A 13517-nucleotide genomic window follows, 5' to 3' on the forward strand; every position below is an offset into this window, starting at 1 on the left:
GTAAGTCTCATTCTTATGCTCTTTATTCACAGGAGGGTGAGGTTGGCCGGCTGGCGCGAGAAGGGGAAAAGTTGAAAGAGGAGATCAACTCTCATCTAATCAAAGTCAAATGGGCCCAGAACAAATTAAAGAGTGAAGCAGATGCTCATAAGGTAACGTTACAAAGTTTGTTTTTGCAACTGGCTCACCATCTGTTGCCAACCAAATAAATACAAGCCTGGGTTCATTATGTGCAAAAAAAAAAAAAAGCTTGGCACTACTGGGTTTAATATTCTTAATCCTGCCGATACAGCAGGATCCCTTTTGGTCTTAAATTTACATCTATCTGTAATTTTAAAATGTTTCATTAAATGGGTAAAATAAAACAAAGCTTGTCAGTATTCTACGACTGTGTATTGTAGATACGGGGAAAAAATGGAGTAAATATCTGCCAAAAAAAGAGGAAATTTTGAAGTTTGAAAAGTTGAGAATTTTTGAGGAAAAAAAACTTGGAGTTTCAGAAGTTGAATTTTATTTTTTAGTTTTAAAACTTTTTTTTCCCTAGGTTTCTGAGATTAATCAAGAAATTTCTGAATATTTTCGACTTTTCAAACTTTGAAAGTGTCTTTTTTTTTTTTCCTCTATAAATTTTCTAAGATTTTTTGGTGGAAATTTACTCTTCCTTTTTTTTTTTATCTATTTTCTATCCACAGTGGTCCTAATATGCCATTTAAGTGTTCAGATACATGTGAAGCTGTCTGTACTTTATTCATTGTGATTCTTGTGCTCAGATATTGGTATTAGGATTCCGCTTTGCATTTTAAGTTAAAATGATCATCAAATCGTCTAAATGGTGATATTCTTTTGTGTGTTTTCAGTTTTTACACGTCACACATACCACCCTGTATAACATAAAACATTAAAAAAAATAAATCCCACCTGACCAGTTGTCGATCTACGTCAGCATAAAAACGATCACCTTCTCTGCCAACAGGCTGTAAAATAACATGATTAAATGTGTGATTTGGGGATAAAATGAAATGGAAATTGCACTGTAATGACCCTGGAAGGAAATTGCTGTTGTCGTTGTAGCTGTTTTTGAAAAACAGCTCTAACAAAAGAATAGTTTTCATTTTTTTCCCCCCCCTCCCTCTAAGCAGATAAACAAAAGAGGGTGCAAAAGCTCAGGAGTTGCTGAAGGCCACACAGATCCAGCTGTTGTTTCTCCTTTTGCAAAACTGCTGGAAAAGATAAAAAAACAAACTAGCAATGAGTGTTGAGGTTTTAACCTGAACCCTCTGAGCGATAAAAGGCTTTTTTATTTTTTTTTAGTTTTTCCTCTACAAAAGCACCTTCATGTTTGTTTGTGTCCAGGAAACAAAAGACAAGCTGAGAGAAACGACGTCCAAGTTGGCTCAGGCCAAAGAGGAGACGGAACAGATCCGAAAGAATTGCCAGGACATGATCCGAACGTACCAGGTGTGTTGTGTGAAAGTGTGATCATGATCACAGCAGAAATTAAGAGGCTATTTTAGTACTGATTTTATTGTTAGGATTAAAAGTTAAGGTAAAGGTGGAAACCTGACCAGACTCTGTGAATGCTGACTGTTCCAGATGGTGGCAGAAAAGAGCCACGACAGTTTTGACTCTCCTAGAGAAATTAATCAGAACTACTATTTCTGACTGTTGCATCATAACACACACCAGACAAAGATTTTATAATTTAACACAAGAACATATTAATGTCACTTACTGTTGTTCCTCATCTTTTATTCTCCTGTATTTAAAACAATAATCCAACTCCTCTTTTAGGAATCAGAAGAGCTCAGATCCAACGAGCTGGACGCCAAACTGAAGGAAACTAAAGGAGAGCTGGAGAAACACAAGCAGGAGCAAACGGACCAGTTAGAGGTGACGCACGTCATCTAAAGTTAAAGCACCTTTTTTTTTTTTTTTTACAGATTCATCTTCTTTCTCAATGTGCTTTTTCCTCCTTTTATTTCCAGAATGAAATAACTGATTGTAACATTTCAGCTGGCAGTGTGATCACTGTGAAGCTTATAAAGGAATAACGGATATAAAAAATAATACTGTGGAAAAAATAAGTGTCTTGTGGGCTCTGATCTATTTAATATGAAGATGAAATTAGCTACAAGTAATTTGAAAATATGGACCATCAATAGAAGATGGATCATCCTTCCAAAAGTGTTGATACCACTTCAGCTTTTATAGATTACAGAAATAGTTTTTTTACAAAATGACTCAATCAGATCAGATCCAGATCAGTCTGCTGGGTTATCGGAGTAAAGGAGGTTAATTATAAATGCAAGGAAAATTTGAAATGTTTATCTCTAAGCATTTGGAATAGCATGAACGCTTTTTGCAAGCAGTCTAAATCTTAATCTTTTTGTCGATTTTCCATGTGATTGTCCGTTAAAAGACAAAACACAGCACAGGTTCCCTTTATTTTTATTATTAATGATCCTGATTTAAAGCTTGTTTCTCCACTTTTTTCCTCAGCTTGCCTTAACGTAGCAGTCGCAGTAATTTTGCCTCTGATGCTCTGCATGCACACGACCGAACGAATGGACTCGGTCCAAACGCTGTGGCCTGTTTTTTCTCAGCGCCACACTCTAACGGGAATCAGACTTTAAAAATAAATGGCCTAGAAATAATCAATATTAAGCCTTGCATTTCAACAACAAACCCAGAAGACATCACCCAGTTAGATTAATTCCAGGGTGTGCTTCATTTTTTACAGGTTGTTGACAGCTCAGTGAAAATGCCTCCAAAAAAAAAAAAAAAGAGTCCCTACGTTTGAATTTCTGATGTTTGCGGCAGCAGAAAGAAGTCATTTTTTGATAACGAAGTTTTCAACAAAAGCTACGGTCTGTTGTCATGGCGTTAAATAAAACTGCTGACCTGACGCTCTTTGGTTTTACTTCAAACTTTGACTCCGGCCCACTGATCGCTCTAAAACCTATATTTATTGTTATGCATCTCATATACTCATGATGAAGCAACCTAAATCATAAATTATGCTAACAAAACTGTTTCCATTACTGGTTGGGAGATTACATTTAAATTGGATGCAAAAGGATGAATGGACGAAATAGAATTTACCAGAATCCCTATTACTGCTGCGTCGTCGTGGATACCGGAGGCCTTTAATGACTTCTTGGAAAAGTTGACTAGCGGCAGCACCAATAATGAGTTTGTTAAAAACATGAGGCAAAACATGGGGGGGGGGAACCATTTGTTTCACATCCCTAATGAATTCATAAACAAACGCAATACGTGGCTTTCAAGCAAATCTATTTGTTGTGTAATGATGCTACATAGAGAATTGACTGCCTTGTTTTCCAGAAAAAAGAATATAATGCATACAAATATAAAATATGACCTCATTCCTGTTGCAGATGCATCGAGCAAAGGCTAAAGAGCTGGAGGAGCTGAAGAAGAGTTACAAAGAAAGCATAGATGAGCTGGAAACTCTCCGCACTAAGGTTCGTCATCCGGAGCGATGTTTGTGTAGCGCCGGCGAGCGCGAGTCCTCCGTCTAACAAGGATGTCTGGCTCCTTAGTTAAAGTGTCTGGAGGACGAGCGGCCGCGGTGGGAGGATGAGCTGACCAAATACAGGGAGATCATAAACCGGCAGAAGGCTGAGATCGGCCGGCAGAGAGAGAAACTGGAGGAGGTCTCTGCGCTTCAGGAGCAGCACCAACGGTAAAGATGCACAAGCTTTTATTGTTAGACGCACAATGCAGAGATGAGCCCTGTGTGGAAATCACTCGATAACCAAAATGCGGCTTGCAGTGTTTTACCAAAGTGTTTAGTTAAATTTTATTTTAGTTTTCATTTTTTCCAATAAAATACAAACACTTTTTATCAGCTTTGATTGCCATCAGCTGCGTTTCCACTGACCATATAATTCTGCAACTTGACATCTTGAAAACATGCCAATCTCGAAAAAAACGTGTTTTTTTTCTTATCAAATGTTTTGGCGCTAGAATGATGTGGTTTTTTTGGCATATCAAAATTGTTTTATTTCACAAAACTGCAATGGAAATGTTTTGTTTTTTTTGCATCACGAGTCACAAGATCAGCAACCAGATGTTGCTGCTGGTGCAAACCACAAAGAAGACGACAACAGGAAGTTTTTGTTTTGTTTTTTTTAAAGACTTATCAGGTGAACGAACATATTCTCATGTGATTTTGTTTCTTATTCAACAGAAACCTCAACATTAGTGGAATATTGACAAAGTTTTGCGCACATTTGTTATGGAAACGGATTTAATGGTAACAAACGTTGAACTGTAGGAATAATAGTATTTATCCTTTTCGTGTTGGCTTCTTTCCTTCTTGAAATTACAAAAGGAGTTCCACAGGGTTCACTTCTTGGACCGCTTTTATTTTTTATTCATACAAATAACTTTAGTGATAATTTGTCAAATGCCCTTTATCATTTTTATGCAGATGACTTGTTAATCGATTGTTGCTCTTCTTCACTCTCTCAGGCTATAGTTTTTACAGTCTGACTTTATCTCAGTTTAGTCTCAGTTACACTTTGCAACTGTCTTTGAATGTGGATAAAACAAAAAAAAAAAGTTTTCTGGCACTCCCAGACACTATTAGAGATTTATCTACTGATTACCCCTGCCCTTGGTGAGTAAATTGAGCTTGCTTATTATAAATACCTGTGCTTTATACTGGATAAAGAGCTCTTATATAACATGCACATAGCAAATTTGGTACAAATTTCTCTGACAAAGCTAGAAGAAAATTTATTTCAGGAACTTTTCTACCTCTGCTGGATTGATGTCTTGTATACGTATTTTGTAATTTCTTTCTAACATGTGCTACTTTAACAGTTGTTTTTAAGATTTTAACACATGTCTCACATTTGTTGCTTTATGAAGGGACAAACAGGAGATCACCTCTCTCCAGGAGGAAGTGGAGAGCCTGACCAGTCAGATGGCTGACCTCCAGCGCGACGTCCAAGGCAGCAGGGAGCGTGAAGCCGAGCTGCTGGGCTTCACCGAGAAGCTGAGCAGCAAGAACGCCCAGCTGCAGTCGGAGAGCAACGCGCTGCAGTCTCAGCTGGATCAGGTCAGCAGCAGCTTCACCGAGCTGCAAGCGAAGCAGGAGGAGACCAGCAGGCTCCTGGAGGACAAGGTAAGGGTGCTGGGAGGGGACACATCGAGACTCAGTCTGGGGCTGAGGAGTGAGATGCTTTTATATAGCAAACGCATACATAATGTCTTACTAGGAGAGCTGGGCGATGAGGCTGAAAATAAAAATCAGATTTTCTTTTTTTTTTTCATTACCAGATCCGATTTCTGGTTTTAATTTTTTATTCTTTTTGCTTTAAAAAGCTGTAACAAAACAAATGAAGGAAAATATTTTCTGTCATTTTATAAAGTACAGAATGAGGTTCTATTTCAGTCATCCTTTCTGTGAGATGAACAATGGATTATCAAGCCCAGGCTACGAGAATCTTTATCTACTAGTATATAGTCGTAATTTTGAGGATTTTTTCTAGTAGAATTGCATATTTTTTTCTTTTAATATTATGAAAAAAAGTTGTTTTCATGAAGCTTTAGTATTAGGTTATGAAAATCTGTCTCCTTAATACACTCAGTCATTTCAAAGTCCTGCTAGCAATAATAAGTTGATGCTGATGTGTTAAAAGATTGAGTATTTCTTTTGAATATTAAGTATTATCTGTAAAACTGTATAATGGTCAACACTCATTTTAATTTTTTGAATTTTTATGTGGGAGTTCTCGTAAAATTACTACTTTCTTCTAAATTGACTTTTTTCTTGTTGAAAAAAGAAAAATAAATAAATATTAAACTGTCTCTAATATTCCATCATAGAACTGACCTGTGTTCAAAGTTGAAACAAATAGAAACTTTAAATCACATTTGCTAAAGAAGATGGAAACCCAAGGAGATCATTGATAGGAAAAAAAAAATCAACATTCTCCAGAAATTAAATCTTCACAAACCAAACACTCGATAAAGTGATTAAAAACGTCATTGCACACAAAGTATTTCCACTATATAATAACCTGCGTTCCTATAAATCTGCAGTCGCGACAGCTGAAGCAGGAAGAAGCGCAGAGGAGCCAGGAGGTACAGGGCCTGCAGGAGGAACGGGCGGCGCTGCAGACAGAGGTGGCCCAGCTGAAGACCAGAGTGGAGGAGCTGAGGGACGAGCTGGTGACCCAGAAACGGAAACAAGCTGCCAACATCAAGGACCTCACCAAACAACTAACGCAAGGTTCGATACAACAGCTCCTGAATTTAGCACAAATTGAGAAACTGTCGCTTAAATTTTTTACACGCAGAAAAGTGTCAGGGTTTCAGTGTTTGAGTTCTGTGCAGCTCCGTTTTGTTTTGTTCTGATTCGACGTTGTTTTCTCCCTGCAGCCCGTAAAAGGCTGGACCAGGTTGAGAACGGCGGCTGCGACCGGGACGCCAGCAGTATGGGCAGTCGCTCCAGTTCCTCAGGTACTGCTCTGAGATTTGGTTAGTATTTAACATTTAACGTCACACTCTTAATCTAAAACTTTCATACTCCTTACTTTCTGTTAAATATAATATTCCCACTTTATTGGCATTGGGTTGTATCTTAATTTATTAGAATATAACAAAAGATCATTAATTTCAGATGTAAATGTTTACTAAGCTTTTGTTTCAGCTCACAACTACATTTTCAGAAAAACTGACAGTGTCGTGTCAGTTTACAGAAAAATATTCTGAGCTGTATGTGCTCAGACTCCATTTGCATAAATTACTGCATCAATGCGGCGTAGCATGGAGTCGATCAGCCTGTGGCTCTACTAATAAATAAATAAATAACTATTAATAGCAGCCCTCAGCTTGTCTGGCTTGTTCTGTTTTCCACTTGTCAACACGTCATAGACTTTGTTCTTTGATGTACAGTGATACCGTGGAGATTAATGCAACAGTTTTAGTTCTGAATACAGTTCTGGGTTTAGTGACTTTTGAAGCCCTGAGTTCAGCTGCAGTCCAGGCCTTTTGAATCTCCTCCCAAATTCTGAGTAAACTTTGCTTTACAATCCTCTGGAGGATGCATTTACACATGTTCTTTCATGTTTCTCCCATAGTTTTTCCTTCCACTCAACTTTCCCTACAGTTGCTTGGGTACAGCCACCTTCTTTAACAGTGGCTTCTTATGGCTCATTAATTATCCTTTTTTATTGCTCTTATGTTAAAATTTTCAGGTAAATACATTTTAGGTAGCTTTTAAGTGAGAATCATCAAAATTGGAATACATAAATTCTTAAAAAATGTTTTATATATATATCAAATTTTCAACTGACTTTGTGAAACATGAGCTCTTCTAATTTTTTTTTTTTTTTTTGCACACTTGTGCGAATTTTCCAGCTGAAAATTACACTAAACAATGCAACTTTATTTATTTTTTTTGCTAAAATGCATGAAGTTGGTGCAAAACCAAGCCAGAATATTGCATCATAAAACAACTGGTGTCTCCGATTCTCAATCAGGTTCCTTAAACGCGCGCCAAGGTGGGAGCAGCAGCGTTGAGGAGCGGTCGCCGGAAAGCCAGTCCGGTCCCTCCGTTATGGTGGTGGACAGCTTCCCAGAGGTGGACAAGGCCGTCCTCGTGGACCGGATTGTCCGTCTGCAAAAGGCGTTGGCGAGAAAGCAGGAAAAGATCGAGTTCATGGAGGATCACATTAAACAGCTGGTGGAAGAGATCCGGAAAAAGACTAAGTGAGTGGCGTGGTCCAGTTGTTCAAAACTAAAGTTTTTTCTGCCTAAGATATACAAATAAATCCTGCAGAAATGATCAGTGTAGCTGTGTGTTAAGTGTGCGATATCGTAGCCTACAATAACAGAAAACAACATGCCAGAAAACCTCTGGTTTGGGTTTCAGAGCCTGCAGCGACTGCTTTAGCTGCAGGAACCTTGAATCATGCTGTGGAGACGATTTCTGTGATCTGCCTTTAACAAAACTAACAACCCTTCCTGAGATAACATCAGCTCCTCATTCCAGCAGTTTTCTTCCATCTGGGTAGATAATCCGGGGGAAATTGACTCGTATGAGGAATGTACATTTTCCTCATGTGAAAACGACTCTCATTCGCATACAGTTATTGTCTTGGGTCGTCTCCTGTGCCTCACCTCCGATTTCTTGCCTTTCTGCGCTTGAATCTATTAGGCTCAACCTACATTTAAGAGTTAAAATTGAGGACGAATCCCACGGTTCGCTGCTAAATTTAGCTTGCAGAATCTCAGCAAAGCCCGGGGGGTGTTACACCACCCAGAGTATGGATGTGAATTTGTCCTTTTTGCCTCTCTGTCCCCATCCTCTCCAGGATAGCCTGGTGAACATTCACAAGTCTGAATGTAAAGCCTGAGGAAGATGATGAATAAAGACACAAGGACTCTAGAAGGATCAAAAGCAGTTAGGGTCAGGAAGCTCATTATTAGTTTACAGCATCTCCTGCACAATTTTGTTTTCTGTCGTTGCATTATTTTTTGCAGCTTGTGCACTAAATATAAATTTGCAAAATGGGATGTTAGCTTTCTTTACAAAGCATGAAGTTCAGTCAGAACAAAATCTACTTAAGAATTGGGGGGGAAAGTAAAGAAGTAAGCACTTCTACTCTGATTTGTAGCTGTTACTTATGGAACAAGATTAGGACCACTGCAGACAAAAAACTTTTTGTCTCTGAATTCTGACTTTTTTCTGACTTTAATTTTCTGAGAAAAAAGTCAGAATTTTGTAATTTTTTAATTTATAATCACCATATAACATGCCTAACAAAAACCGCTTTAAACACAGTTTCCATCTGGGTAGATAATCCGGGAAAAACATTTGCAGATTCTTGCAAATTAAACATAAATCACAAATTTAAGTGCATTTTATTTGAATATCATGCAATAGACCAACATAAAGTGCAACAGTTGAAGGTTGGGGTAATAACCATGTCCTGGATTTTAAAATCGCACGCAATCCTGTTGAATTTATCATCTGAAAATGAAGACAGCATATGTTAACGTACCACACCTACAACATGGCCGCCCAGCTCAGCTGACAGGACGAACCAGGAGAGCAATAATCTGAAGGAAAATGTTACTTTTTCACCTCCATGCTAAATGCTAAGGCCTTGTCCACATGTAGCCAGGTCTTTTTGAAAATAAAAATCTCCACCACTCTGTAAAAAAAAAAAAAAAGCAAAAAATGGGTTCGGTTTCAGAAACGTTTTCATCCACATGAACTCACACAAATCCGCCATAAAAAAAAAAGCACATCCTCAGACCCCATTAGTCTGTTCAGGTGACTGGAGTCGATCGGATAATGTTGGGAAGCGGATGCCTTCTGTTCAGGGTTCCCATTTATCTGTAGGGCATTTTATCCTCTCGTCACTGTTAATTATTTTGAAGCAGATGTTAAAGCTCAATGTGTTGCGTTTCTTTTTTCCTGTCATCAAACTAAAAATCAGTAGCTGTAACTTCACATATGTCAGAAATGCACAAATTAGCATCAGATACTTCAAAGCGTTACTTAACTTTTACATTTATTGCTAAAGGCTGTGTTACTCTCAATCAATTTCAGATAAAATATAACTATTTGATTCCTTCTGGTTTTTTTGCCCCATCTCTCCGTCTTTGCATCTTCTGGGCTAAATCATTCCCACCATCTCAATGTGCGTCCATGTGTTGCTGCTTTCTAACAGAATAAAGGAAACTACATGTTTGAGAAATTGCCATCTTGCATGTTTCCAAGCCGTCTCTCACATCTGTCATCCTCCTGCTGATCTCTGCATGCCGCTTCTCTAATCATGTAGCCATATGTTTAATTTATGTCACTTTTTTTTTGTTTTATTAAAAACTATCGTGATGGATTTGGGGTCCATATATATGGACCTCTGAAAGCCTAGTCAGAGGTAAGTTTCATTTCATGTCTGTGCTAGCGCAGGTGTATTTGTGAGTGTGAAAGTGGATGGATGGGGAAAGTATATGGTGGCGGCTTCTTCTGCTTTTTGCATCGACCTACTTTTGTTTTTTTATTCTATTTTGCTCCATAGATTTACAGATATGTCTCAGTTAACTAAAATGTAACTGCAATTTTTATTTAATTCGGTAAAGAAATGTGACAAACGCATAATTCTTACAAAAAGAGTGAAAATTACAAGCTTGTATTGCTTTATTATGATGTACAGCTGAGGGCTCCAAATAGTCTTTTCTCTGAAAACTTAAAATATTACACAAGACTAGTTTTGAAAGAGGAAGGAAAAGGTCAGAAAAATGAATCTCTACTGCATAAGAAAGAGGTGTGATTGCTTACAGAAGCTGTGAATATTCTAAGAAGACATTTACATACACTGAATAAAAAGACATTTAGCAAATAATAGAAATTTTGGTCATTCTAACTAAGCTAAAACAAGAAAGCTTTAATCTGATTTCACATGACGCAGTGAGGGAAATAAATGTGTGTATTTTTATTTGGTTTATATAAATATCTGGTTTCTATTGTAAGTAGACATCAGCTGTTCAGAGTTCTGCATCCAAGCATTTTAATTAGAAAGTTGAGTGGAAGGAAAAAATGCCTTTATAGATGAGCAATTTTTGCATTTCATCTGGAATTTAATGTCGCATCGTTGGGAGGAAGAGTTTGTAGGCACAAAGACGTTAGCTTCCCTCTGATAAAAAGTCTCATAAGGAGGCACTGATTTCATTTTCCACACCCGCAATCCCAAAACTAGCTGCATTAATGACCATGACGCTGTGTTTGATTGACCTGCAAACTCAGCTGCAGGGAATCTATTGGAGACGGCAGAGGCAGCAATGCAGAGAAGCTAAAGGTCACCGTTAAAGCAACCTGGGCTTCCTTAGCGCCTCAGCAGAGCCTCAGGCCGATTGCACTGATGCACTAATTCATGCAAAATTAACCCCAACCAAGTACTGAGTGCAAAGTACTTTTCTGTTGGCAAAGAAAAGGAGTTTCATTTTCATTAACTCTTCACTCTGTAATGAAGTTAAATAAACTCCACACAGCAAAACACAAAATCTGACCTTTTGGTCTAGTTTCAATATACCGAAACCAAATTAACTTACAAGTAACTTTTCAGCTTGTTTTAAGTAAAGAATTCCTTAATATGGAGGAAAAAAATACTAGCAAATATTTTTTTTTACTCATTACTTGGGGAAAATGTTTTGTTATAAGCGAAAAAAATCTGTTTCAAGTGTATTGAGGTATTTGCTGGGCGTGCACTGATTTATTTGTGCCAATTTCCTTAATTTTGGGAGATCAGTGATCGGCTGATTTTTACATGTGAAGTCGATCTTATCAGCCGATCTTGAGTTCAGCAACTTTCTTGCCAGAAAACTGGCCAATCACATTAATTGGTGCACGCCTAGTATTTGCACTACAAACTAGACCAAAATACTTGATAAGATTTTGTTTTTGCAGTGCTGTAAGTAATGTCAGTTGCTTAAATTAACTTTTTTGTGATGATAATCTGACTTGAGCTCCACCTGTATGTGCTTCAGTCATTAAGTCGCTTCTCAGCTGCAGGGTTTCAGGTTTGTGTTGATCAATCTCCACTTAATTTTTTATTTTCACCACACAGATCGTGGCTGCATGCTGTAGCAGGAAGTCTCTGACTAACTGCTTGAGCTGCATGTTAAATATAATCGTCCTCTTGTCAGAATGAGTCAGATTTAGACATCTGCATGCGTATCCCTGTTGTGACCTCCACATTATTTGCATGGGATAATAAAATCCTGCTTTTGTGTAAAACTTTTCCAGGATCGCCAATAAATGTAAAATTCATACATTTTGACACTGAAATACATCTCTTTTCTTTTATTCAGGAGGAAAAAGTGGTTTGCCTCTTAGTTGGAGTACATTTTTTGCCAGTTTTCAGTAATGTTTATGTAGCTCATCTGCTTCATAAAGACATTAAAACATCCTTAATTAAAACCTGCTTAAAGAGACAGTGAACTACTCTCTTCCACTGCTTATTAAATGAGTCCAGACTCCCAAGACGATGCTAAGACAAAGCAAGGCCGTTTCACAGTTGAGCAACTGTGTGGAAAATTGCAATCCCCTCCAGTTTTATATCTGGTCCTTGGCGACTATGAATAGGTTTTGGTTTGAGGATGTGGCTTTAACAATTGCATGATATAGGAAAGAGCTTAACCACTCAGAGAGCACTGAAAGTTAATTTTAAATAAACAGGAGTTATGTAAGTTCTTCTGTTGGTTCAGTTTTACTGCAGAGTTTTGGGCCAACCAAAGGCGATGGAGGGCTGTGGGTTTTTTTAAATAAATGTTTTGACACAAAGTATCTTAATTTTTTTTTTAAATGATTACCATTTCAAACAAGTTATTTCTGATTTGCCAACAAGATAAATAGCAAGTTTGGCTTAACTGCTAAGTGTAAAAGTCATAATGTTGCCTGATCAGACGACTCTCGTATGAAATGATCACACACTGACTTTTTTCCAACCCTTTGAATGTCATTTACCTGGCATGCAAAATGTATTAATGATCTGTCCAATTGAGTGAAAACATAGCAAAAAAAATTTTTAATTAATTAAAAATACCGGGCCCAAGCCAGAACCTTGGGATACCACAGACGTATTATTAAATGGTTTGTGTATTCTTGAGTAACGATTTTATTATAGTTCCATTTTTAGATGAACAGTAATGGACGATAGCAGCTGTCGTAGTTGCTCCTGTTGTGATTGTTTTGTATTAGTTTGACCCTCCTCTGCTTCATCTCCCTTTTTGTTGACTTTCCCTGCTGCGCTACCAGAAAATACACCGATTCTCCAGCTTTGATCACAGCTCTGCAAACTAATTATCGTAGCAGCGAGTTTTGTTTTTACATGTTGCACTTTTGAAATCTACAAACATCCCTCCCCCTGCCTGGTTTGTGATATCTGTCATGCAGCAGCTCAGCTAAGATCGTCTTCAACATGTTTGGAGATGAGGCTGGTGAAACTGTCAGGACACCAATCCAGTTCATCTAAATAACCTTGTTTGGGTGTTTATTTTGTTTTTGTCTGCTACCTCCGGCTACGACCAGATGTGTGCAAACCAAGCAGAGCTCGTTCCCCTTAGGGGATGTTTCCCTGCCTCCAGGCAGATCAGAATATACCTATGAGAGAGTTTTTGGTCCCTGAACTGCAAATGAAGATGTTTTTGTTGACTGCTTTTCTCGAGTGGAGATGCTTTATCTTTTAGTATCAACGCAAAGATATTAAAACCTCTGCTCTTGTTGTCACATTTTAATCGCAAACTTCATTGTATTTCTGGTGGACTTTATGTGACCAGCACAAAGTTGGATAAACTTGTGAAAAGGAAGGAAAACAATTGGGGTTGAATATTTTTGTTTCTTTTTAATCTAAAAATTCACTCCTCTATACCTTTATTGGTTTTATCTCCAACAGCTTCACATATATAAAGAGTGAAATCTTTGGTCTCTCTCCTTCAGAAACAAACCAAGCTAATCAGATCTACAGCTTGGT

General features: G+C 37.9%; 1 protein-coding gene across 3 annotated transcripts in view; it reads left to right on the forward strand.

Annotated features, from left to right (window-relative positions):
* ccdc186 (coiled-coil domain-containing protein 186) overlaps window positions 1–13517 on the forward strand; it is a 35357-nt gene that overhangs the window by 12857 nt on the left and 8983 nt on the right. The window contains exons 6-15 of one of the 3 annotated variants that reach the window (XM_015054546.1): window positions 33–152; window positions 1354–1458; window positions 1792–1890; window positions 3399–3485; window positions 3564–3706; window positions 4900–5155; window positions 6076–6265; window positions 6415–6513; window positions 7518–7746; window positions 8352–9170. In XM_015054546.1, the coding sequence (XP_014910032.1) occupies window positions 33–152; window positions 1354–1458; window positions 1792–1890; window positions 3399–3485; window positions 3564–3706; window positions 4900–5155; window positions 6076–6265; window positions 6415–6513; window positions 7518–7746; window positions 8352–8364 (1341 nt within the window). In that variant the 3' untranslated portion in view covers window positions 8365–9170. Of the gene's footprint in view, window positions 1–32; window positions 153–1353; window positions 1459–1791; window positions 1891–3398; window positions 3486–3563; window positions 3707–4899; window positions 5156–6075; window positions 6266–6414; window positions 6514–7517; window positions 7747–8351; window positions 9171–13517 lie in introns of those variants that run through there. The other 2 variants (XM_015054544.1, XM_015054545.1) reach the window with 2 other exon arrangements.

Source organism: Poecilia latipinna, unplaced genomic scaffold, assembly GCF_001443285.1.
Source record: "Poecilia latipinna isolate Pla-1442-1.1 unplaced genomic scaffold, P_latipinna-1.0 Scaffold1259, whole genome shotgun sequence".
NCBI classification, from domain to species: domain Eukaryota; kingdom Metazoa; phylum Chordata; class Actinopteri; order Cyprinodontiformes; family Poeciliidae; genus Poecilia; species Poecilia latipinna.